This window comes from Mytilus californianus, unplaced genomic scaffold (genome assembly GCF_021869535.1).
Source record: "Mytilus californianus isolate M0D057914Y unplaced genomic scaffold, xbMytCali1.0.p SCAF_7, whole genome shotgun sequence".
NCBI classification, from domain to species: Eukaryota; Metazoa; Mollusca; class Bivalvia; order Mytilida; family Mytilidae; genus Mytilus; species Mytilus californianus.
Window position 1 is genome coordinate 19,080,204 of NW_026262723.1, and position 26,321 is coordinate 19,106,524.

General features: G+C 31.3%; 1 protein-coding gene across 1 annotated transcript; it reads right to left on the reverse strand.

Annotated features, from left to right (window-relative positions):
* Window positions 1-1,115: 1,115 nt before the first annotated feature.
* On the reverse strand, window positions 1,116-26,321 carry LOC127709911 (protein phosphatase 1 regulatory subunit 7-like). Its single transcript, XM_052215611.1, has 14 exons — window positions 26,132-26,321; window positions 18,309-18,744; window positions 16,713-16,802; window positions 15,969-16,040; window positions 15,362-15,420; window positions 14,522-14,574; window positions 13,319-13,461; window positions 12,406-12,617; window positions 9,420-9,543; window positions 7,890-8,027; window positions 7,339-7,402; window positions 6,642-6,723; window positions 5,837-5,947; window positions 1,116-5,112 (listed from the first exon to the last, which is right to left on the reverse strand). The coding sequence occupies exons 1-14, from the start codon at window positions 26,245-26,247 to the stop codon at window positions 5,049-5,051; spliced, it is 1,764 nt and encodes a 587-aa protein (XP_052071571.1). The 5' UTR covers window positions 26,248-26,321; the 3' UTR covers window positions 1,116-5,048.

Sequence of the window (26,321 nt, forward strand, 5' to 3'; positions counted from 1 at the left end):
CAAAGCCTGTAATTTCAGCAAAAATCAGCATAGCAGAACCAAACATTAACTCGATCTGTAACTCGTCATAGTAGACTCACATACTAAAAATCAGCTCAATATATGAAGCAGTTTCGAAAAAAAGTCTTTATAATTGTTATTTGCAGAATTGCTGAATGGCGGGGCCATAAAAATATATCTCTTCACTGCATCAGTCATTATCCCTGATGTGAGAAATAAATAAAAGATGAGATTTAAAGAAACATTAACCATATACAAAAAGATATTCCAGCTATATTAAAAAAATGGTGCATAGAATAAATAAATCAGTCAGAAATCATAAAAAATTATTTTCAAATACTTTCATCACAGGTGAGGCAAACCCGTAAATTTACTGAACATGACTTTTCCTACTGGTACATATATAGCATTGTGGTCCGTATTTCTAAAAATCATGTCTTGAGGCTTTATGATGTTGCTATGTTGTGGTTAAACAGGAGTCATCAAAGATGTGTTAATGTTTTGATCTGAGGTAATCACAGCATCCTTCCAAAATTTTTAAATTACTGTTTTTGACCAAATCAATAGATTATCATAGTTTTTCAGCAGATACATATAAATATCAGCAATTGACATAGTTTGAAAAGTATCATATTTTTTTATCATTTCAATGCTGATTTTCCTAAAAAGCTTCATACTGTGACTCATTGCTGATATTTTTTCAATAAATTTCCAGAATTCCAGATAAACAAGAGTGCACACTCTGAAATGTCTCGCCTTCTTTACTGACTATTTATCTTATGTTGAAAAGTCTTAAAGATAAAGGTTTTACTACAATTATCAATTAACCTAAACATTTATAAATGAATTAGCACAGTAATATGAGTTTAAAAGCAAAAGATAAAGGTTTGTGTAATAATTAATCAGAAATTTAGAGCAAATTCCCAAAAGCAAGAAATATCTTCATTATTTGAATAATAAAACATACTGTTGAAAAGGGTAGATAACTCATGGTTTCACTGATGTAAGAAAAGACTGCTCAACGTGTTTCCTTACAAAGACCTTTTGTAGGATGCACTTAAAATTGTTCATGATTTCTTACAATTAATACAATGTATATTGAAAAAGAAAATATATTAAAAACTGTTATTTATTCTTAAATTATACAGCAATGTTCATTTACAATCAACAAAGTACATCATATAATAGCACAAACAAAACATGTCATACATGTATCAAAAGCTATGAAACAGGAATGTTATTAAACATGACAAGGCTATTCTAGAATGATGCTGATAGCACATGTAATAGATGTATGTTACATATATATGTATAAAACAATTTTTTTTGAAATTATAACATCACTTGTGACTCTCAAATGACTGTAAAAGCACTACTGGTCCAGCATGTCTAGTGGAGCAATATCACATTGCACTAGATTAAGTGGTGGAATCCAATAAAAGAAGAATGTGTCTGAGGACAAGAATGCCCCTGCTTTGCAATTTTCTAAATTAAAAAGGGGCATAACTCTATAAGAGTAAATGACTCACAACCCAAATTAGAACTCTGTCTGCGTGTTGTGGTTCATTGTGTATGAGTTTCATAAAATTTGCATGAGGCAAACTAAAGTTAAAGTGCGGAAAATGAAAATGGGACAACGGACAACGGAAAGACAGAAGGGCGGAAGTTCAAGGGTAACACTTAATGCCCCTGTTGCCTACAGCGGGGGCATAAAAATATATAGAAATAGTGTTATTTTCAATAGATATGTTACAAGATACAAATCAATGTGAAAAATACTCAAACTGAGGAAATAGCATGAACTTCACAAGAAGTAAGACCAGGTGCGACAAATAGGTAAGCATGTCTTGCTATGAATGATCACCCCACTTCAAGTGAAATCAAGATGATGAATAGGGTAATCTGTATATCAATAGATCGGACGACTATTCTGGTATCTCAAGATCTAACACTATAAACAAATCTCTAGCAAATTTGGACAAAGATGCATCATATCGGACAACCAATTTGTGATGTTGATCATAAAGTTTATGTAGTGTCAGAACCAGTGACAGAAGAAAATTTGAGGCAGTAATTGTATTTTGACCAATGGAGTTACGAGAACAAGCAAATCACAAGCATTGATCAACAGATTATATGTCAGTTCATGTATAAATCAGCTAAGAATTAAATGTTTCTATACAAGAAGACTTCTACCTAAAAAAATAATATCAAACCCTGCATTATTTGAAATACTGTGAAAGAACTTTCTATTTGTGGATGTCAGTTTTCATAGTTAGGGAAAATACTTAATGCTTTCAGTTTGTGGAACATGAATACGTAACCAATAGACAAAATCTGATGACTAAAATGGTTTTCAAATAAAATCCACTATTCGAAAATCAAACTGTAATGTCCAATATTGTTTACAATAAAACAAATAATACTCAAAATATAATGTGTCAGATTTAAATTACAAGGCAGTGAATTGAATACTTTTACATCAACATAGAATATTAAGTTATAACTTTGGTTTTTCATCAAATCTTTATGTGTTTGTTAAGTGTTATTACATTTTGAAAATAAAAAATTTTACCACACTACAAATATAAACTTGAATGTTGAAACCATATAATAGATAACTATTCGAATCCATAATTCTTTCAAATGCAACAACAGTAAATATACATCTTGCTTACAATTATAAATTGATTAATAAATATGAATGAGTAGAAATGAATGTACTACAGAGTTTACAAGTTGACATAACTTGTCAGGACTTAAAAAAACACTCCATTACATTTCCTATATATGCCAGATGGATGCAAAGCACCTTGAAAATATACAAGTAAATGGTGATTAGAAATAAGAAGATGTGGTATGAGTGCCAATGAGACAACTCTCCAACCAAGTCACAATGTGTAAAAAGAAAATAATTATAGGTTAAAGTACGGCCTTCAACACAGAGCCTTGGCTCACACCGAACAGCAAGCTATAAAGGGCCCCAAAATGACTAGTGTAAAACAATTCAAACAGGAAAACCAATGGTCTAATCTATATAAAAAACGAGAAACACTGAAGAACCACATCAACAAACGACAACCACTGAAACAGGTTCCTGACTTAGGACAGGTGATATTTGTTTTCTACATAATACAAACATTATTACTTTTTCACACACAAGAAACATCTTACCTTATTAATAAACAGCTGCGCCATGAGCGCATGATACGCCCATCGTCTTTTGTGTGAATTTTTATGCAATAATCATAAATAGTTTCTGACATGCGAAAACCCCCTTTTTACAAAAAAATCAATATCTCTAAAATAAAATTTTGAATCAAAACCAAAAATTATACAGAAATTTAGATTAATATAACTAAGAAGTGTGTTAAATTTTAAGCAATAATCATAAATAGTTTTTGAGATACGGCGCGACATTTGAAAACCCCCCTTTTTAAAAAAAAATTAATATCTCAAAAATAAAATTTTGAATAAAAACCAAAAAGTATACAGATCTTTAGGTTAATATAACTAAGAAGTGTGTAAAATTTTAAGCAATAATCATAAATCGTTTTTGAGATACGGTGCGACATGTGAAAAACCCCTCCCCCTTTTTTTACAAAATACTCAATAACTCAAAAATAAAATTTTGAATCATCACCAAAAAGTATACAGATCTTATGATTAATATAACTAAGAAGTGTGTAAAGTTTTAAGCAATAATTATAAACTGTTTTTTAAAAATACGGCGCAACATGTGAAAAACCCCTCCCCCTTTTTTAACAAATACTCAATATCTCTAAAATAAAATTTTGAATCATCACCAAAAAGTATACAGATCTTAAGATTAATATAACTAAGAAGTGTGTAAAGTTTTAAGCAATAATCATAAATTGTTTTTGAGATACGGCACGACATGTGAAAAAAAAACACACCTGTTTTAGTTACTAAGTCCCGTAACTCAAAAAGTTTTAATCTTATTTTCACCAAAAAGTATACAGATCGTTTGACCATCATAAGAAACAACTATGTTAAGTTTCATGAAATTTGGATAAGTCGTTCTCAAGTTACGGTGCGACATGTTTACGCCGGACAGACAGACGGACAGACGGATAGACGGACAGACGACATTTGTATACCATAATACGTCCCGTCAAAATTTTGACGGGCGTATCAAAAATGTTTTGCATTGGTATGTTTTAAATAAATAGGATTATCTGGTATTAGAATAATTTACAACTGAGTCCCCAACAGATAAGAATTTTGAGTAATTGATTTGTGATCATTGATCAATATATATGTGATCAGGGAATAAATTATTATTTCTCTAATAGATGTTAACCCTCTGCAATTTTTGTAACATAATAAAGTAAAATTAGAAGTGCATAGTTTCTTTTAAACGATGTTACTGGTCTCCTGTCATCAATGTTCATAGGCAGGGGAGTATGCTAGGTACCAGTGTAAACAAGTGAAACATGCATATTGGAAAAAAACAATGAACTTGATAGTTAGTGGTATATGGTAACAATGACATTAACAAGCATGTCAATAGTTATCTTTATAATTTGAATACTCAAAACTTGGAAATATTCATGGCAGTTTCATTTTGCTGTTTTTTAGCAGGAACAGTGCAGACATAAAAATGAAACTAGTACATGAAATCAAGCACAAGATTAGTATTTTACACACCAAACGTGAAATAAAAACAGCATCAATTTATATCTTAGAAACAAATCTTGGCAAACAATATCATTGAGGTTTAATAAATAGATCCAACCAACTGAACAGAAGATATAAATAATATTTGAAATATTATCTCCTATAAAACATACTTTATAATCAGTTTATGATAATATTTGGTATACACTGTTGTACGTAATAGTAAATGACAACTTTTGACTTGTATATCTGTATGATGAAACATCCTTTTATATGGAATCTATGCTGAGTGAACCACAATATACAAAGTGGCAGTCACACTCTTTTGGTAAGAGTCATACACACTCTACTTTTATTTGTAAAACACCTGCACTGGCTACACTGAAGTACTAGCAATAACACTTTTGTCAGTTTTCTGTACTATCAAGGCCTTCAGCAGCAAATTTTAAAGCATCTCTGATTCTGGAATGACTGGAAAAAAGATACATTTATTTAAAATATCAATTTACAAAAGTCATTTGCAAAGATAGTTAAAGTAAGCATAATTTTTTCATACTGTCAAGCTTCTTTTTCATCTAATGGTTTAAGTGTGATCTGGTCGTGTATCATTTAATATGATAATCAGCACTTCTAAAATGATTTTATCTATACTATATTTGAATTCCTAAGTGAACTATGCATCACTGTTTACAATTAAGTCATCTTAACCAGCAACTTTTAATATACCATTCTACAAAAAAGGGGGGATTTGGGAATGGGGGGTAAATCACAGAGGTAACAAAAGTGTTTTTAAATTTTCAATAAGCAGCCCCTTTTTAAAATTCATCACAACTCAACTTAATACTGCAGCTTTTCTATCAAAAACAAAAAATATTTCTGTTCATACTCACACTATCAAGTTTCCATATTTAATGAACTGCATAATGTGGGACAAAACCCTAATTTGGCAAACAACATATTGAACAGTACACAGTACTAAGTTCCATGTTAATGTGATTACACATACCTTAAACCAAAACGTTAACTATCTTAAACCAAAACTTTAACATGATACTCACCATCACATGACCATTGTCAATGAACTATAAAATATGGGTCAAAATCCTAACCTGGCATATATATTAAATATTGGACAGACGAACAGACCAGAAATCATAGTGCCCACTAATATTGCAGGTTGGACAAAAAATAGTACCTTGATGTTTTAGTAAAGTGAATGGACTGTGATACGTTGTTTTTAGGTGTTCTGCTAGAATCTGTAGGTTGTGATGGTAATTTCTCTAATGTGGACTTCAGCTGTTCCATTCTAAAATAAAACCAGAGGATTTAATTTTGTTGGATGATAATTGTTCTTTAATATCAATTTAAGGGATAATTCTAATCTGTTTTTTTAGAAGATTTCTGTTATTGTCAGTTAAGATTTGTCTAGTATAATTTCTTTATTTTTCTTTATTATATATGGTTATATATATATATATGGTGATTACAATTGGCTTCAGGTATAGTCATTTCTGCTTTTTATTTCTGTGAACAAAATCAGCTGTACTCTCTAATTTTTAATTTTAATATTCAAATAAAAGGCATTTGTGTGTTTTAGTTTATCTAAGATGCACTGACATATTGTAACTGCATACAAGTGGAAGGTTTGCCATTGCTGTATAAAATGTTTCTCCATATGTGAGTCATACAGTTAAAATATTGTACATTTTTACTGCAAATGTAAAAGGTAAAGGTCTCAAACAATTAAGCAATGTATTATTGAATTTATAATAATAGTTGCAACATTGTATTCTGCTTATTTGAGAAATTTGAAATTCATTTAAATTTGGAACCAATTTGACATTAAAACCTATCCTATTCTTTGTTCAGTAAGAATTATAGTGATAGCTGTTCATGTGACAAAGAATGCAACTATTTGCTTTAATGACAGTGTTTTTAACTTGTGTACTATAATTTATAATCAGAAAGTGTTACACGATGGTTATAACTGTCTCTTTTACCTTTCCATAAAATTATTTTCTATAGATTTCATATCACTGTCCATTTGTTTCATCTGTGTTTCAACCTGTCTTACTGTAATTACTGTAAGAACAAACATTTCAAGTTAAAAATAGACAGTTCAATATAATATGTAACAGGGTGAATATTACTTTAATTTTTTTATATTCAGCACTCTAGTTTTATAACAATTTAATTGTGCAGTTCAAAGAGAGTTTCAATGGAATCAGTTAATTTTAGATTGAGCAAAGTCACAAAAATGCCATAACTGTTGTGACTTTATCAGAATACTAAAAATATTATGACCAACTATACAGAGAATGAATGTGAATGACACTGTAGAACATATTTCCTATATGTATAGTTGGGGAACAATCTGATTAAAAAACCAATCCTGTGTCCATGCTTTACTTACAAGGATCTGACAGTGCTCGGTTCTACTTTCTGTTTAAAAGACCTTTCAGGACCCTCTGGTTTTGTCATTGGCTGATGTGATAGTTACTAGAAAAGGAAGTAAAATAGAGTCTTGTCAGATCCTTGTAAACATGCCATGGATCTGTATTCTAATCAGATTATTTAGGGAATGTTGTCTCAAGTAAATAAAGACCATGTCTCTTTTTCACCAATTTATTGTGTTAGTATATATATATACAGATAGCTAGAGGTTGAGTTATAGACAATGCTATGGTTAAAACTTACTTGTTGAAGCAGACATTGGTCTCATCAATGGAGCGCCTCTATGAGCAGCTCTTTTCAAATGTGCCTAAAAATTTTGTAAATCATGTAAAAAATCAGCATCAAAATATCAACAGCAAACACATGAAATGTAAATTTTGTAATTCATACAAATGACAGATGCCTAGTGATGACAATAAATAACCTTCCATATCAGCAGATGAGCTAACAACTAATATTTTTCAAACTTACACAATTCTCATCTTTTCAAGTAAGTTCATTGACCCAACTTTTTTCAAATTTTCTATTTCTAGGTGCTTTATTACATAAAAATACATATAATTATACATTTTTCTTACAATTAACCATACCATAGTTTCTTAAAAAATAAATCCCATAATTTACTATGTATGTTTACAGCATTTGTTTTAATCTGTGATGATAATAACAATACAGCAAAATAATTCATGAACAAGGATTTGTAAGACTCAAAATAAGAAATTATGTTGTCAGAATCAAAACTGAATCAGTTTTATAAAAAAAATATGAAATATAAACAAAACCACAGAACTTACCCCGTCCAGAATATCTAGATTAGAGAACTCTGCCTGAATATCTGACATATAAGATATATGTACACCATCATCATCATTAGAGAACGGATTTCCAGATATAAATAATTCTGATAATTCTTCTAAACTGTTCAAGGAACACTGTAATGAAGCACACAGATAACATTTATATTAGTACAAAAATTATTGATAGATGAAAAAAAAACAGTAGATTTGTACTCAAAAGTCTTCTGAACAAATTTGTATCAAAGAGTAATAAAAGAATATTTGCACAATTATGCAAGTGGCTTAGTGCAATCAATATTCTATAATAAAAAGTACTTTTACTTATCACATGGAAACCCTGCCATGCTGAGTTGTTTTTAACAAATATGAAAGTTATATGTAAATAACCATGCTGCTGCACATTGTCAAGGTAGGGTTGGGATCATATCCCAAAAGGTGGCTACCCCTTGAGATAACATTGATTTTGGTCGATTTTGTGACCTTATTGACCCTGCTGGAAGGTGTGAATTTTTGTGTCCTGCCCTGAGAGTGGTCCTTGGGGAGCAACATTACCAAGAGTGAGACCATTTGAGGAAAACATTGCCTTGCTGCAGTTGTCTATGGAATGCCATTTCAGTCAAAAATGCCAAATTTCTGAATTTTTACAATATTTGACTGAACACAATCCTCAAACTTTTTTTTCTCTTTGTTTTAAAAGAAAGTTCCTCTATGCTGGTATTAATTTGTTCTGTCATTTTAAAGTTAAAGAGTTTTCTGTTAACCAACAATATTAATGAAGCAACTTATTTGGTCTGCAGAACTCATGCATGCCACAAAACTATTTCTTGTTTATATGCTATAATACGCTTTCTTTATATGCCTGTCCAAAGTCAGGAGCCTGTAGTTCAGTGGTTGTTGTTGGTTCATGTCGGTCATGTTTGTTTTTTTGTAAATTGTTTTGTTATAAATTAGGCCTTTAGTTTTCTCAATTGAATTGTTTCATATTTTTCATGTTGGGGCCTTTTATAGCAGACTATACAGTATGGGTTTTTCTTATTGTTGAAGGCCCTATGCTGGTTGCTTATAATTGCTTACATACACTTCATTTGAATTTTGGTGGATAGTTGTCTCATTGGCAATCATACCATATCTCCTTATTTTTATTCTGATGGCCTGTTAGTATTTGCAAGATTGTTTACGGTGTTTGCTGTTGGTTTATTCCTACTCCTGATTTTGCTGAAGTCATATCTTGCTTTTTTTTATTACCTTTTTGACTTTTCTAAATATTTTTGCTGTTTTTAAGTCATTTTCATCTTTGGGGACAATTTAAAAAACTATTTCCAGAACCAAAATAAGTGTTGATTTGTATGGTAACAGACCTATGCAGTACCAAATGTGATAATAAAAAAAATAATGCACAAATTGTATAGAAGCCTAATTTCATTAAAGCAAACACCTCTAAATTCTAAATGTTCTAATTTCTTATTTTTTCTGGATCAAAAGCAGTTAACTTTAATACACAAATATTTAAAGGAGAAGAGCACTTACCACTTCCTCAAACGAAGCAACATTATTTCTGCTAATATTTAAAATTTCTAACACAGGAAAAGAAGGTGGTATATAAGATAACTCTGATAGATGGTTGTCTGCAGCATGTAACTCTGTTAATAACCTGAAATTGTAAAACATTAGTGGAATCAGAGTGTTTAAAGTGTTTATAGTACTATGAACTGCAAATGGATAAATGTTTAATGTGACTTATCCTTGCAGCTTGTTTTCCACAGCTTATTGTTTTTCAACCTTTTAATATGATGATATGTATTATATATTTTTTTTAAAGAGTATTTTTTGGTGCTCTTTCAGGATGGTAGCAATGGTTCTGATGAAAATAGCAAAAATTAAGTACACAACACTTAAAAATTTTGAATTTTTTTGACATTTTTTTTGCCAAAAAAATTATATATTTTTTTCAATCATAAAATGTCGGGGGATGGCATGCACCAGGTGAAACACTTCCTCACCTCTGCCGTTGAATCGTCCACTGCAGCAACAACTCTTCAGACAGAGTCCTTAAAAGACCTGTTGAAAGGCAAAAATTCTTCTATTCTAATCCTATCCAAAATGTCCTTACATTCCAATGACAGTTGTTATTATCAACCCTTCTCCTACTCCACCTATATTTCAGCTAATTACAGGTAGTACAATTAAATCATGCAAATCTATCTTGTTCTCTTCCTGAATATGCATGAAATATTTGTCAGTGGATGTTATGATTTGGTGTCTTCCCAATTGTCCCACTTTTTGAAATTACAGGTAAAAAAGTAATGAAATTTTGTGGGACAATCGGGAAGATGTTTGTGGGACAATTGGGAAGTTTAAATGTGGGACAATTGGGAATTGTTTTGATAGTAATTAAATTATTTTTATAGTGTGTAGCAGGCAATTAAAGGTAACTAACCAATGTAACTTATAAAATAAGAAATAAACATGAACAAATAATAATATTTACATATTTTTTTTTGCATATATTAGCAACAAAGTATCATCAAACACAGACTATAATATATATTTAGTCATAAAATAGCACATATCAAGCACTTCTCAATTCTACATTGATATATAATAAAAAGAGTTAAGCACACATAATAAACAGCTTAATACAATAAAGTACACACAATAAACAAATTAATTCATTAAAGCACACACATGACACATGACACGAAGAGCAGATACTATTAAGCACGCACAATGCATAAGATACAACAATAAAGCACACATGATTCATAACTTAAACATCACAACACATCATATAATTGCAACAAACTTAGTCAAAATGTAACAAATAAGTCAGAAGCAATGTCAGCATACTGAAACACAATAACTTCGCTATTCTGAAGATGGCCTGAGTTCCTGTAGGCATTGATTCACTTGTTTGTATTTTGTTCTATATGTTGGTCCTACTCCCCAATCTTGGTACTGAATGATAGTCATTTCGTTTCCTGCCTGCTCTTCTTTAAGATAGTTCAGTAGCTTTTACTATGTTTGGGTGCGGTACTAAGATCATCTTCTACAAGCTACTGTGCCATCCATCGAGGTGGTTTGTCGTCCTTGGTCCTTCGGTTTGGTAATTGTTCCATAGCTGCCTGTTGCTTTCAACCCAGTATGTTGTGACGTTATCCGTAAACGAAGTGATATTTGCTGTTGAGTCCAAATTTTCCAGGTCTTCAAGTGTATGGAACCAGACGTCGTCTATTTCTGTAGGTGGTACCAGAGGAAGAACTGCTGCCGACCGTACAAGTTGATGAATGTCTGGTTCTCCTTTATAGTTAAGAGACGAGTCTTGTTTACTGCACTTTTCGCCAAATACACTGAATATAGTGAAACAAAATGTCCTTCAATAGTTTTTCCTGGAAAGGATGCTCTGGCAGAATTCTAAACAGCAGCTTCGTAATCAATGAAGAAAGTTGTTGGGTTCAGGTTAATCTGACGTTTTAATTTAATTTTAATTTAATAATATTTTATTGTATTAATCAAGCAAAAGGATTGGACACAAGTTATTACAACTTATATTAAGTCCTCTCCTTACATATACAATACACATATATGATGACAGCAAACACATACATAGTATAGCGACAGTTATAAAGGAAGGAGTCACACGTTGGCATGGCAACAAAAAAAAACAAAAAGCAAATAGGACAGAGAGAAAAAAGAAAGCTGCTGACTTAGAACGTTAAAATCTTTTTGACTGTTTAATGAAATAACGAAAAATTTTAGAGTTAGTTTCGTAGTTATATGCATCTTTTCCAAACAATAGCGTTTCAATATCAATGTGTATGTTCATATGTATAAGATCATTAACCAGAGATATTCTTTGGTTATAATTTAATTGGCATTCTAGAAAGTAATGGATGGCATCTTCAACAGGAGATTCGCAGGAGCATTTAGAATCGTTCACTACATTTATCTTACTTAAGTCAGCATTTAATGAACGTTGGGTACAAGCAGTCTTTAGTAGTGTAAAGAATCTTTATATGTAAAGACTTTTTTTAATTGCATGTATTATTTTTAAATTTATTTAAAAACTTTAATAAAAAAATGTAATTAAAAATACAATACTGATATTTGTTTTACAAATAAGAGTAACATTATATTTTATAACTCAGAAATTTTATATTATTTCATCAAAAGTGCTTTAATGTGATGATTTAAAAGATCATATTTTAATTCTTGTTTATTTAGTAAAACAAACAACAACTATCTTGTTTATTTAAGAACATTTTACATAATAAAATAATGTGGGACAATCAGAACTTTTCATGTGGGACAATCAGAACTCTAAAATTTTAAAAAGTGGGACAATCGGGAATAAACCTATGATTTCACTTATCAACCAATCAATCAAATATGCATTTAATTTGCCACCTGTCATCATCAATCAAAACAAACAAAAGTAATTAGAGACAAGGTAATAGGGAAAACTAATACCTGCAACATTTTGTGAATGTTGATTTTTTCAATTAAAAATACTTACTTGAGCTTTCCAACAGGTTTAATTGTTGTGATTCTATTATTAGAAATATTCAATATCTGTAAATTTCCCATTCCTTTAAGTCCATTTATATCTTTTAAATCATTTCCTGACAAGTCTATATCTTGTAATTTTTTACAACGATTAAAATCCACAGTCCGCAAACGATTATTACTTGCATTTAATTCTTCTAAATTTGGTAAGTAGTTTACAAACTGCAAAAGAAAAACATTTAAATAATGTTGAAACTGACCAGTAAGTCTGGGAGAACATACTTTATTTATTAGTTGTTTTGGCTTTGAACTAGCTTTCATTCACCGCTAAAACTCTTAGATTGGAATTTTGTCTTTATTTCAGTTGTTTTTTGTGCTTTGTGTCGATCTGATGAGACAAGCCATTTCAAGCTGGTTTTTAAAGTTTGTTCTTATGTTGTGCTATTACACCACTGTCTTATGTTAGGGGAGGATTAAGGGCTCACAAATATGTTAACCTAGCCACATTTTATACGTTTCTGCCCCAAGTAAGAAGTAATTCAGTGTTTGTTGATGGTTGCTGTCTGTCAAATCTGTTTTTCATTTATTGTTTTGTTATAAATCAGGGGATTGGCTTTTTTTCATTTGAATTGTTACACATTTTGTTGAGTCAACCTTTTTAAAGCTGACAATATGGTATTTGTTTTTCTCATTGTTGAAGGACGACCTTTAACTGCATCAATATACTATATTTGGACTGTGTCGGATACTTGTCTCATTGGCAATCATACCACATCTTCTTATTTTATATTGTATAGAACAATGATTTTTATTATTAAAAAAAGTAACTAAAATTTAAAGAACCAAACAACTTTATAATCAGAAAAAATCTTCAGTTTGCATGGTCTGTTCAGACAGCTATCCTTGCATAGATACATACTTACCGACAAGTTATCTAACATATTACTACTGAGGTCCAGTACACTGAGATGTGAACAACATGACAGTTCTGGAGATTCTATTCTCATCAAGTGATTAGAACTCAGGTTTAATGTCCTTATCTTGGTACACTGGCTCAAGCTTTTTCCTACAGAATTTTAAAAATTCTTGAATTCTTTGCTTAAATAGTGACTTACATACTGACTTTGCAGGTCAATTTGAGATTTTCTCTTTTTAAATGTAAAGAGCTATTTGTTACACCTTGTTTATAGGTGGAAACAAAAACCTCTTAAAGTTCTTTAGATTTCCTAAATTTTTCTTATGTTTTCAACCAAATGCTACTTCTAATTTTGAAGCATTATGGGTAATATTTTCAAAAACTTACATCAAAACATTGTGGATGGCTAACAACATCCTAAACAATGAAAATAATGGGTGTTAATTTCACTTTATGTTACTAACAATTACAAAAAAATAACATTTCTTTTAAAATCTGAATTACGGCTTTTAAGGTTCACAATCTAAAAGATAATTGAGTATCCACTATCAAAATAGATTTAAAATACCAGTATACAGAAATATATGAAATTTGTATGATTCTGAATTTAACTGGTAATTTCCCATCATTCTTTAACACAGCTCCACTGCCTGCTACAGCGTAATTAAAGGTCAACATCTTATTGAAACTAGAGGCACTGTGAGCTTTAAATAATACCCATAACTCCATATACAGGAATGGAAAAGTCTAGGATTTGCTTATGGAAACTGCAAACAATACTTTCAATGAAAAAACAAAATAGGAGTATCACAATGAATGGCATCATATGGTTAAAACTTTGTCAGAGAAACTTTCAATAGAATTTGATAAGGATTTTAGGAGGAGTTGTGCATACAAAATAGATAACTCCAGATAGAGTAATGGCAATGTCCATGATTTGCTAAGGTAAACCCCAAAAATGATTCAGATTGATAACAAATAGATGGTGCACAATGGCATTATATGTTGAAGATTCCAAGAAAATTTCATTAAATTCTTATTAGTTTAGGTGGAAAAAACGAATACAAAAATGTACTGTAGTATGGGGATATTATGAAGTCCATGTCATGCCAAAGTTAACCCCAAAAATGATTCAGATGAAAAAAAATTAGATAATACCAAAAACATCATGTACGTAAGTTTTGCTTACTCAAACTAAAGTAATTCTCACCTATTGTTTTAATTTTATTGTGTTGTAACTGTAAATTGCTCAACTCCTTCAAACTATAAAAGATGAAACAAAACTAGTACATATATAAATCTTTGATTGTAGTATATACTGTTAATTTTTTAAGCCAGATTATCGCATTCCAGTCTTATTCAAAATTTACTGATAATATTGTTATCTCTTTTTGGGATATTTTTCTGATAAATGGATAAAAAATAATGCATGTGTTTTGTGTTTGAGACGTGAATCCTCCTTATTATTAAACAACTAAGGATTGTTTGTTCATGGTGATACTCTATCATACCTAAATGAGTGTAGTTTAGAGTACATTGATACAATGTAACATTATGATGATGTAGAAAATACTTTTTTATAGCAAGTATTACAGTACTCTAGAAAGATTTGTTTTGATATACTCTAGTGATTAGTCCAGCAAATGTATCATTAGAAAACACATGTATGTTGTTTGTGATAAATTTAAGAATAGTGCATAAGTAAACACTGGAAGCTTGATTTTCTTAAAAGCTGTGAGTACTCGAATTCATTGCCCAATACTTTCCTGTAACTGTTACTGTTGTCATTGCTAATCTTCATGTTACTTTATCATCAGTAAGGGAGATAATTACAATTTCGAGTTTCAAAATTGTTCTTATGAAAATCAACAAGAGGAGCAGCAAAATACAACTGTTCCTCTATCATTTGGTTATTCCATTAAATTATTAAATTCTTTCTTTTAGAAATTGTGTATAAAATCACTGAAAGAATTAGTTCCACACATTTTCGGACTATAATTTAATCTTTAGTGGCATGAGTAGGATATTTCAAATTGATTTGAATACATACCTATAGAGATTTTCCATCTGGTGTACCCTATTTCCATACAATTTCAGCTCTCTAATATCCTAAAAAAAAACTTTTTTTCTATATATCACATGAACACAATCCTGATGCCATGAATCTGCACTTACATGACTAAATTTGTTCTGTTTTAAGATTTCAATAAGCCAAATATGGGATAAAAAAGCAAATCGTATAGATACTCTAATAATCTGTAAATGGTTTATACTTATATTTTCATAGACTCATGCAAAGCCAATCTTTTTTGGTATTCTTATCTAAATAAATTTATGCAATAACTTCCAATGAAATTTTATGGAGTTTTAACAAAAGAAACAGCAAAACAGCATGTCCACTCCATTGAAGTGTTTCCAAACCAGTTGACAGGGGATAGACAAATTCCACAGAGATGTAGTACATATGTAATAGTATGCATTATTGTTTAGGGGCCAGCTGAAGCCCTCCACCGGGTGCGGGATTTTCTCAAGTGTTGAAGACCCATTGGTGGCCCTGGGCTGTTTTCTGCTCTTTGGTTTGATTGTTGTCTCTTTGACATATTCCCTGTTTCCATTCCCAATTTTATATATTTATAAATAAAACTAACATATCTTACCACATTTTCACTAAGGTTTTCTATTCTGTTAATATGATTACAGGATAAATCAAGCACTCTCAATTTCTTAAACTGTAAAAAAAAAAGAGAATAAAAACAATTAATGATGTAAATATTTATACTCAAATAATATAAATTTGCTATTATCAATATAAAGTTTCAAGACTTTCAACTTTCTCAAGAATAAGTACATATTCATTTTTCAATTTACCATTTAAACTCATGAGAATTAAGAAGGAGAAGGATGTGATTTAGTTAAATATAAACTTCTGTGACGGATCCAGCCATTTTTAAAAGGGGGTTCCCAACACATGCAAGTCATATAAAAAGGGGGATTCCAATCATATGTCCCCATATAAAAGCATTACTTGTCAAGCATAAAGTGGGGTTCCAACCCTACCCCCCCCCCCCCCCTTTCTGGATCTACCACTGAACTTACCAGTGATCTAATCTACCACTGAACTTACCAGTGGTCTAATCTACCACTAAACTTACCAGTGATCTAATCTACCACTGAACTTACCAGTGATCTAATCTACCACTGAACTTACCTGTGATCTAATCTACCACTGAACTTACCAGTGATCTAATCTACCACTGAACTTACCAGTGATCTAATTTACCACTGAACTTACCAGTGATCTAATTTAAATGTATCACATACATATAGATAATTTAACACTGAATTAAAAAAAGAATGTCATTAAGTTAAAGAGTATATTCAAAAGGAGTGTGTAGCCTTACTCTTTGTAAATTGTTGATCTTTGTCAGGTCAGAAGCATACAGGTTGATCTCGTATATCTTCTCAGGATCTCTCTCATGGTTTGCCTCAAGCTTCAAAATTTCAAATCAATAAATTACAGATGTAAACTATTGAAGACATTTTAAATCAAAATTTGTAAAATACTTAATTGGGTTATTTTTTGTCAGTCAGGCTTTGTGAAAAGATTGTCATATTAAATATGCACTGTGTAAGAGATGTAGGAGATCACCTCCAAAATAATATAAAATGGTGAAAGAAAGTTCTGTTATGCAGCGTTTTCCATTTGCGCCGATTTTTTTACAGGTAAATTACAGGTGAATTTTATTTTTCATTTATCATTATAGACCTCTTCCGTTCACCAGTTGTACAAACATTATGAATTGTCAATCATAACATGTATATAACTGTTGTCCTCTGCTCATCATGGGGAGGTGGAAGTAGGACTTTGAGCAGGATAAGTCAATTTAAAAGCACCATGTTCACATACTTTAAAATCAAGAAGTAAAAACCTAAAATAAAAGCACTATGTTTATACTAAAATGACGAATTAAAAATCTATTTACAACATTAAAATCCATAAAAACGGAATACATTAAAATCATAAATCTGTTCTTGCCGAGTATTTATAGGCAACACATCTAATATATTCCTTTCTTGTGATTTCGTCTCTATATTTGTGGTAATTGTCAATAACGAAGTCCATCTTTTCTTTGTCTGGCTAACGTACTGATGCAGGCATTTCTAAGAGTTCACATTTTAACATACGTAACGGCCTGGATTTTCTTAACTTAAACATAAGTGAACAACGTTTATAACCAGATTTTACCAACATACATTCAAGGTATAGTACATGTACAAATATTTACTCACCTGTGTTAAACTGTAAATGCAATTAGGAGCAAATATAAAATCGGCGCAAATGAAAGAATGAAAATTTAAAAAATCGGCGCAAATGTCATACGCCCCTGTTATGCTTTAAGTTGTATTCCTGGCCAATGGCTAAAATCTTGCAGGCGAAATGACGTGTCACTAATAGAAGACTAATTTAGAGACAAGAAGACTTATTTAGCAACGAGAAATCTGAATATTAAATAATTATCTAAAATAGATAAATATAGAAACATGCATTACAAGGTGTTTTTAATGCCACGCCTTCACCGGACCCACAAGTCGGAACAGGTTAACAAAAATGGCAACTGACAAGGAAAATCGATATTTTTGAAAGGACCATGGACTAATGAGAAACGTAGACATGAGAGTGCTAACAATAGTGATTTTCCATATTATTTATATTTCAAAGGGACATAGCTCTTTAAAATATAAAAATGTAACATGTATTATAGTCAATTATATAAATTGAAAATTGAAAATTATGTATCAAAATACATTGTTTATTATGTAAACTATAAATGTATAATTCCTGTGTGCATGTCAATTCTGATAGAAATATAGCCTTAAAATTGAAATTTCCCTTCGTCAATTTTTGAAGTGCAGTTTAATGGTAGTTAACTTATCTCAAGAAAATATTATCATATATTACTTTAACATGTTTAAACGCATTTAATAAAACCACTTACAATTTCCTGCTCAGATATAGTCTTAAACTTATGAGATACTTCATCATCATCATCAAGTTCTTTTGATGCATCTGTCTGCTGATTGCCTGATGAAGGACGACTGTGTCTTTTCGCAGATCCAGACGAGGGACGTTTACTGCCACTCAATTTTCTGTTTGGGATGTCTACCACATAGTCAATATCAGTTTCATTTGAATTCAGTGGAGGACGCCTGACTTTTTGTACTGAACTGGAAAGTGGTGGTCTTTGTGCACTGACTTTTGTTCTGTTTGGAACATTGACAAATTTGATATCATTTTCTTGTAAACCCTGACTGTAAGCGGCATCCTGAGTAATTGGTCCTCTGTAACTTAGTCGATGACTTCTTGAACTGTGAGGACTTGGAGGGCTTATTTTTGTTCTTCCACTGTCAGTAATTGGAAGAGTAAAGGAATTGCTGAAAAACATTAAATATATAAAGAAATACTGTTAACATTGAAATGTTTCAATGTTTTTATTATTCATGATTGTGGAAATTATGACAGGATAGGTTTTGCAAAAATAAAAATTTGCATAATCTTAAGTTTGATATAACTTCATGTGCACGTACATGTACATATCATTTCTTGAAACCATAATAATTAATCTAACATTTTTGTCCATTTGTTCAACAATAGCAATACAAAATGCATGCAGAAATTTTATAAATTTACAGTAATGATCATTAAAACAAGACATTCATTAAATTATTCCATATTTATTTTCTAACAATAAAATCCAATAAAAAAATTGAAACAGGTATCTAAACCATTTGTTAATATGTTGGTAACTTTTGGTTTATTCCAAAGCACAATCCATTTCAAGTTGGTGGCATATACATTCACCTTAATAACATTACAGTACCATTTTTCTGCACCAGATGCGCATTTCGACAATAAATGTCTCATCAGTGATGCTCGAGGCCAAAATATTTGAAAATCCAAAACTTATTAAAAAGACGAAGAGCTATAGACCAAAAAGGTACAAAAAGTATAGCCAAAGCCGGGCAAGAAAATCAGAGCTTTGCACGAGGAAGATACATTCCTTAATTTGAAATAATTTCTAAAATTTCGTAACAGCAAATTTTAAATCATATGTTTATTAAATGACTCAATTGAAGAATAAAACTGAACTGGAAAACTCTAAAACAGATCACATTTTTGTGAATATACATGCAAGTAAGCTGATTTTTATTACCCCAACAGGTACAGGACAAAAATTTTTTAACATATGTATATACTGAATACACTAACAAGGCATGCAAGGTCAACAACTTGTATCTTCAGAAAAAATTACTGGCAATAGTTCCAAGTAAAGATTTTCATAGAGTTGTTTGAACCTTCTGGCACTGTACACTGTTCGAAAGATCAATATTTTTTTTCTTTTAAATGAGCCATAAATCAAGATTTTAGGCCAAGAAATTTTAAATAAATGTTCTGGTTTATGCGTTTTGAAAAATATCCTAACTGGTCGAAATGGGACACTTGCTTGGACAGGTTGAGGAGAATCCTAATAAATGGGTATTATACCCAAACCGGGTATCAATTTTCAGTGATCAAAATATAAACTTTGGATTTAAAGATATTTTCTGTCATGGCGCAAACATTCGGGTAAAGGACAACATTTTGCCTAATGACACCATGACTGAAATATCATCAGGATAAAAGTTAACAGCCTTCAAAAAGTAGGATTTTTGGAGGCCATAATCTTTGTATTAAGTTCTCATTTGAACTATGGTCTAATAGGGGAAAATGTTGCCATTTATATGAATATTTGCACCATGACAGCTATAAAGATGAAATACAGGATTTGATTATTTATCACTGTAAATTGATACCCAATTTTGGGTATAACACCCATAAATGGGGATAGTACACATTTATGAGGATTCTCCCCAACCTGTTGGAGAATTCTAGTCACTTTGGAACCTGGTTAAATCGGCACCTGGTCAAATCGGCACCCGTTATAGTCAATTCGGCACCTAGTCAAATCAAGTCCTGGTTAATTCGGCACCCAAGGTAGTTATTTGCACCCAAAATTAACATTATGTATTGCAAGTTAACTATTGAAGACTTCGTTTTAATATTTTTTTTATATATTTTCACTCGAGGTGTCAACATATATTTGTTCCGCATAACAGAAGTTCGAATGGAAACTATGTTATAAACAATATGCAATAATATCTGTTCCTATTGGAACTTCTATTATAAAGGTACTTCTATTTCTGCACATTGTTAGTAAACATACAAAATTGGTGCCAACGCTAATGTATGATTCAATTTATACAAGAAGATAGGTAATGCAGAAAAAACCCCAATTTAAATTATCATGGTTAAATTTGTGTTATCCCCATCTGTGGATTAAAACAGCTTGGGTAATGGCTTTTTTGTTTTATTTTTTTAAAGTTTTTTTTTAATCATATAACATCAATAAAATGCTTCGCTGAGCGTAGCTGGATACGACCGCAGAGGTCCAACCCTGAACAGTTGGGCCGAAAATGGACACAATAGTCGCACTAAATACAGGTCTGAATTTGGATTGTAATTAAATATTTGACACATAATAGGTTTCTGACACCGAATAACTGTAGTCAAAGAACTAAGAATTGGTTATATGATTTGAATTTATATTCAATTTTTTGCTTTTGTGCAATACACTATGCTGTTGCGAATTGACCCCCCCCCCCCCCCCCCCCCCAACAAAAAAAAAATTTACCCCCCTTTTTTTTTGCTTTTCTGAAATACACTATGCTGTTGCGTATTGACCCATAATTACCAATCTAAATACATCATAAAAGTCTTATATAGATAATTTAAAAGCAGTGTAAGGGAGGTAATCCAACATTGTATACAACATTGTACAATTTTGTTTTTGGATTACCTCCCTTACACTGCTTTTTAATTGTCCATTAACCAGGAAGGCCTTGTTTTTCCCCTTTTTTGCCCCTAATTCCTAAACGGTTTGAGCCATAACCCCCAATGCCAATCCTAACCATCCCTTTGTGGTATGGAAACTTGTGGTATAATTTCAGAGAGATCCATACACTTAAACACAAGTTATTGTCTGGAATGCTTATTTTTGGCCCCTTTCTGGCCCCTAATTCCTTAACTGTTGGTACCATAAACCCTTAAATCAATCCAAACCTTCCTTTTGTGGTATTGAACCTTATGGTAAAATTTCTTAGAGATCCATTCACTTAAACTAAAGTTATTGTGCGAAAACCAATGTGTCTTCGGATGACGACGACTCCAACGTCATACCAATATACGACCGCAAAATAAAAATTATCTGAAAATTATTAAAAGAATAAATGGGTTATTTATTGTTTGTAATTGATATAAGTTCATAAGTTTTTAAAGTGATGACCAATCAAAACATTTTCATAGAATTTTGAGATTTTTAACGATGTATCTTTTTAATCAACCTCTGAAATTGTACAGTACTGAAGTTAAGCAACAAAAAAATATGTCCACAAAAAAAACCCAATAACTTTCTCCCCAAAACTCATACAAGGAAAGAAAAAAGTAAAAAATAATATTAGGTGCAGAAATGACTTTAAATAGGTGCCGATCTGACTAGATGCCGATTTGACTTTTTCCATAGGTGCCGAATTGACCAGGTGGCGATTTGACTTGTACCCCCTGTTGGACAGAGCAGCTTCATCTGACTGGAAGCATAAATTCAAACCAAGTGTAACTGGAGAGCATGATTCTTATAGGAAATTCACATGGACCTCAGTGTTACAAAGCAGCGCTTTAACTGACTGAGCTACAGAAGAACTTCTTTAGCTCAATTCAGCTTACAGTTATGACATTAGTCATTATGACTCCAACAACACCTACCCAGGGTAGAAATTCTCTCATATGTTGTTTCTATATGTTTTGATTCATTACCTACTTTTAATAAAGCTTATTTATAATTCATTTGTATATAAGTTTTACAACATATTTGATTTTAACGAGAATCTCTGTATTACTGAAAAATTATTACACCAGGGTTTTCGATATCACAAACTAGTCAAAACATTTACTAAATATTATCATCGTTACAAGGACATCATTCATATAATATAAATTAACATGCAGACATCTTATACGTTCAGGTATTTCACATCCAATCTTTTATGGTAATATTCTTTACAAAGCACAAAAATGTCGGCATTCACCTCAAAAGCTAACCAAACCTTTAAACAGACTTATTACGAAGGGATATAGTTACGATACTGTTGTCAAGTCATTAAGGATTGCATATTTTGGTATTAATATTGACTCACTCATAGGGTCTTTGCATCGGAAATAAACACATTAATTCTAAAACCAGTTGTTGGCATGATACGGGTTATGTTCTTCTCATATATTTTATGATGGTATCAGTGCTCCAGTTAGAAATCAAAAGGGGCAGGGTGCCAGTGGAGGGCAGGGCACTTTTTTATGAAAGGAAAAGGCACTGCTCATTTCTTTTGTCTACGTTTCTGTGTGTATCTAGAGTTCACATTCTTTTTTTTACTGTATATGTTGTTAATAAAGATGCATAAGTTGTTGTTTTGATTATTTATTCTATAAAATTTGCATTAGAAAATGTAATTCATACGACATGTTCATAACACATGTCAATACACATTCATACATCACATCACTATAAACCAATAGAGGCAAATTAACTTACTATCCCCCTCCCCCTCCTTTTTCCAAAAAAAAAAAACAACATAAACTAAACATCTCATAGTTTAGCATACATGTGACCAGGGGTGGGGTAATCGTAATCTGTAATCGTAATCGATTGTAATTGATTACATTTTTTCAAGTAATCGACAGTAATCTGTAATTGACATTTTCGATTACATGTAATCGTAATTTAATCGATTACAGCAAAAATTATGATGTAATCATCGATTACTTTTCGATTACATTTCGATTACTTTAGTAATATAGTTTGAAATAAAACCTAGTTTAAATGAAAATAGACAACTGCATGTATTCATCAGTTCAAAGTACTGATAAAATAGAATGTATCAATATTACTTGAGAGTTTATCAAATACCTTATTTAGATCTGTTGTCTCAAGCTGCATTATGATAAACCAGATCTCCTAGGCTAACAAATTTTACTTTATTTCCAGCTTTTGAAATAAATGACTTCCAATGCTTATCAATAATTTGAGATATTTTTTATTAAACAAAAAAATGTTAAAAATAAGAAAATAGATTCAAAATAGGGAAAACATAAATGTACTTGTATTCCTAAGTTAAGTTCTGTACTATACTAAAGAAGAATGGTTTTATATATGTACATGATGTAATAAAATTTTTTAAAGCTTAATTTTCAATTATATTTAGAACTTTCGCTTAGAGTAGATAAACTGTTGATTCGTCATAGTGTTATGACATCAAAATTAGGAAAGAATACAAAACATTTTTACAATGAACCAATGCATTGAAATTTTTGTTCAGTAATAGATACATGTATCCCATTGTGTCACTAAAATGTAAATTGTTTATGATTTTGAAAAGAGAACAAAGAATTCTCAAAAACCTTCTTGTTTTTATAATTACTAATCAGATGATCAAAGACCTCTAATCAATGAGATACAGACTATGTTTTGATTTCAATTATGTTTAATTAAATGAGAGATTTAATACATGTTGTTGCCCTAAGGTTATAAATTGTTCTCCATTGGCAATTTTATAACCTGTAATTAAGTGGATTATCCAAACAAAAGGATAAATTTATTCATGTAACTATAAACTATAAATTTCCATCTTTTAAAATTAGTTAAAAAACTAACTCTTCTTCTTTTTTATATATTTTTTTTTCATAGGAAACCTCTCATACTCATTATATTCAAATATACCATCCTGTTAAATAAGAGTAAATATCAAAATTAAGTCAGTATGACAGCAAAAATTTGCAAACTAACGAGAAAATGACCTACAATATAAGGAAGCATTTGATACAATTGTCGATTTCATTTCAAGAATGTTCTCATATATAGATATAAGAAGATGTGGTATGAGTGCCAATGAGACAACTCTCAATCCAAGTCAAAATTTATAAAAGTAAACCATTATAGGTCATGTTTATCATCGCTCACTCAAGAATATTTAAATAGTTTAGATCCCCTCTAAGAGTGTCTATCTAGAAAACGATTTGAAAACAATGCTTAAAAAGCTGTTTTTGTAAAGTTCCAAATTACCACTCTAAATAAGTTGTGTTTAATCTTTCTTCAATATATGTAATTGATAATAATCAAAAAGTAATGTAATTACTTTTGATAAAGTAATCGATTGCAATCGATTACATACAAAATTCGGAGTAATCGATTAATAATCGATTGCACAAAAATCCTTCATGTAATCGATTATTAATCGATTACATTTGTCAGTAATTATTTAGTAAAGCTTCATCAAGATGATGTCATGATAGTTTAACTTCACACTACCCATTTTTGTAGGATTGCAGCTTAACATCATCATAACAATTAATCTTACAAATTTCTTAATTGACAATGTATAGATCATGGATTGCTAAAAGTATGATTATCAAAAATAAATTGCAATATATTTTTTTTGGTATGTTCAAAGACAGTTAATATCCTTAAGGTAACATTCTTATATAATTTTGTATTCAATTGGTAATTTACTCCTATTTTTAATACTAGATAATATTTTAGGAGCACAAATTTGTAATAAGCTTAAATAGGGGAAGTAACTCAAAAATTAATTTCTAACCCGTTTACTGTTTAATTTGTTTGTCGCTCACAAGTTGAGATGGACGGCGTTTCTGTGAAGGCATAGTTGTATTTTGATGACTTAAATTCTATTCTAAAGTCATGAAAGTCTTCATTTATACACTCTTCTTGGAGATCGAAAATGCTGACCCAAGCTAAAAACACTCTCGATGACACATATGCATTCATCAAATTTATGACAAAAAGGTACATTGTCTTAATAAAATTACCTAGTTATTAACACCTTTGAAGTCTTATACACTGTAATTGATTGTAATGACATGATTAACCTGGGGGCAATCACCTGGTGTCATATATGTAAATTAACTTTGTGATAAGAAATCGATGAAACAAAAGGCAATTTTACCAAAACGGCACAAGGGTTTTTGGGAAAAAGGCGTCAGGACAGAAGGGCGCGGATGAAAACACCCAGGGCGCGGCAGAGGGCACCCAGGGCGCGACGCCCTTCTATTTTGGGCTAACGAGACCACTGGGTATGATACTAAACCCCTAACGGGAGGGATTGTACTTGATTTTCATATGATGAAGACATAATCTTTCAATCAGTTTAATTGAGGTCTGAAGCTGGCATGTCAGTTACTGCTAGTAGTCCTTTGTTAATTTAAGTACCATTGTCATTTAGTTTCTTTTGTTACCTATTCTGACATCGGACTTGGACTTCTTTTTAACTGAGTTTACTGTGCGTATCGCTGTGTGTTCGTTTATTCTACATTGGCTAGAGGTATAGGGGGAGGGTTGAGATCTCACAAAACATGTTTAACCCCGCTGCATTTTTGAGCCTGTCCCAAATCAGGAGCCTCTGGCCTTTGTTAGTCTTGTATGTTTTTTAATTTTAGTTCATTTATATGTTTTGGAGTTTAGTGTGACGTCCATTTTTACTGAACTAATGCACATTTTTATTTATGGGCCAGCTGTGAGCTGAGGACCACCTCCGGGTGCGGAATTTTCTCCCTGCGTTGAAGACCCGTTAGTGACCTTCGGCTGTTATATGCTCTTTGGCTGGGTTGTTGTCTCTTTGGCATATTCCCCATTTCCATTTCTCAATTTTATTAACACACCTCGATTTTGGTTTTCTAGGTCGAACAGGTGGGTTTCCAACAGGTAGAACACCAATTTGCCGACCTACAGAACTTGGTACTGATGTTCTTACTCTTGTCTTAACTTTTCCATCCATTATTATTCATTTTTCGCTAAAAGTGACGGGGTTTCGGTAAAAATGTTTACATTGGTTTCTAATGATAGCAGCCA

Coding starts and splice junctions, on each gene's coding strand:
- LOC127709911 (XM_052215611.1), bottom strand. CDS start 26,247: ATGGATGGAAAAGTTAAGACAAGAGTAAGAACATCAGTACCAAGTTCT. Junction 9,544..12,405: donor AAACCTGTTGGAAAGCTCAA/GTAAGTATTTTT, acceptor TTACAATTTCAG/GTTATTAACAGAGTTACATG. Junction 5,948..6,641: donor GAAAATAATTTTATGGAAAG/GTAAAAGAGACA, acceptor GTTTTATTTTAG/AATGGAACAGCTGAAGTCCA.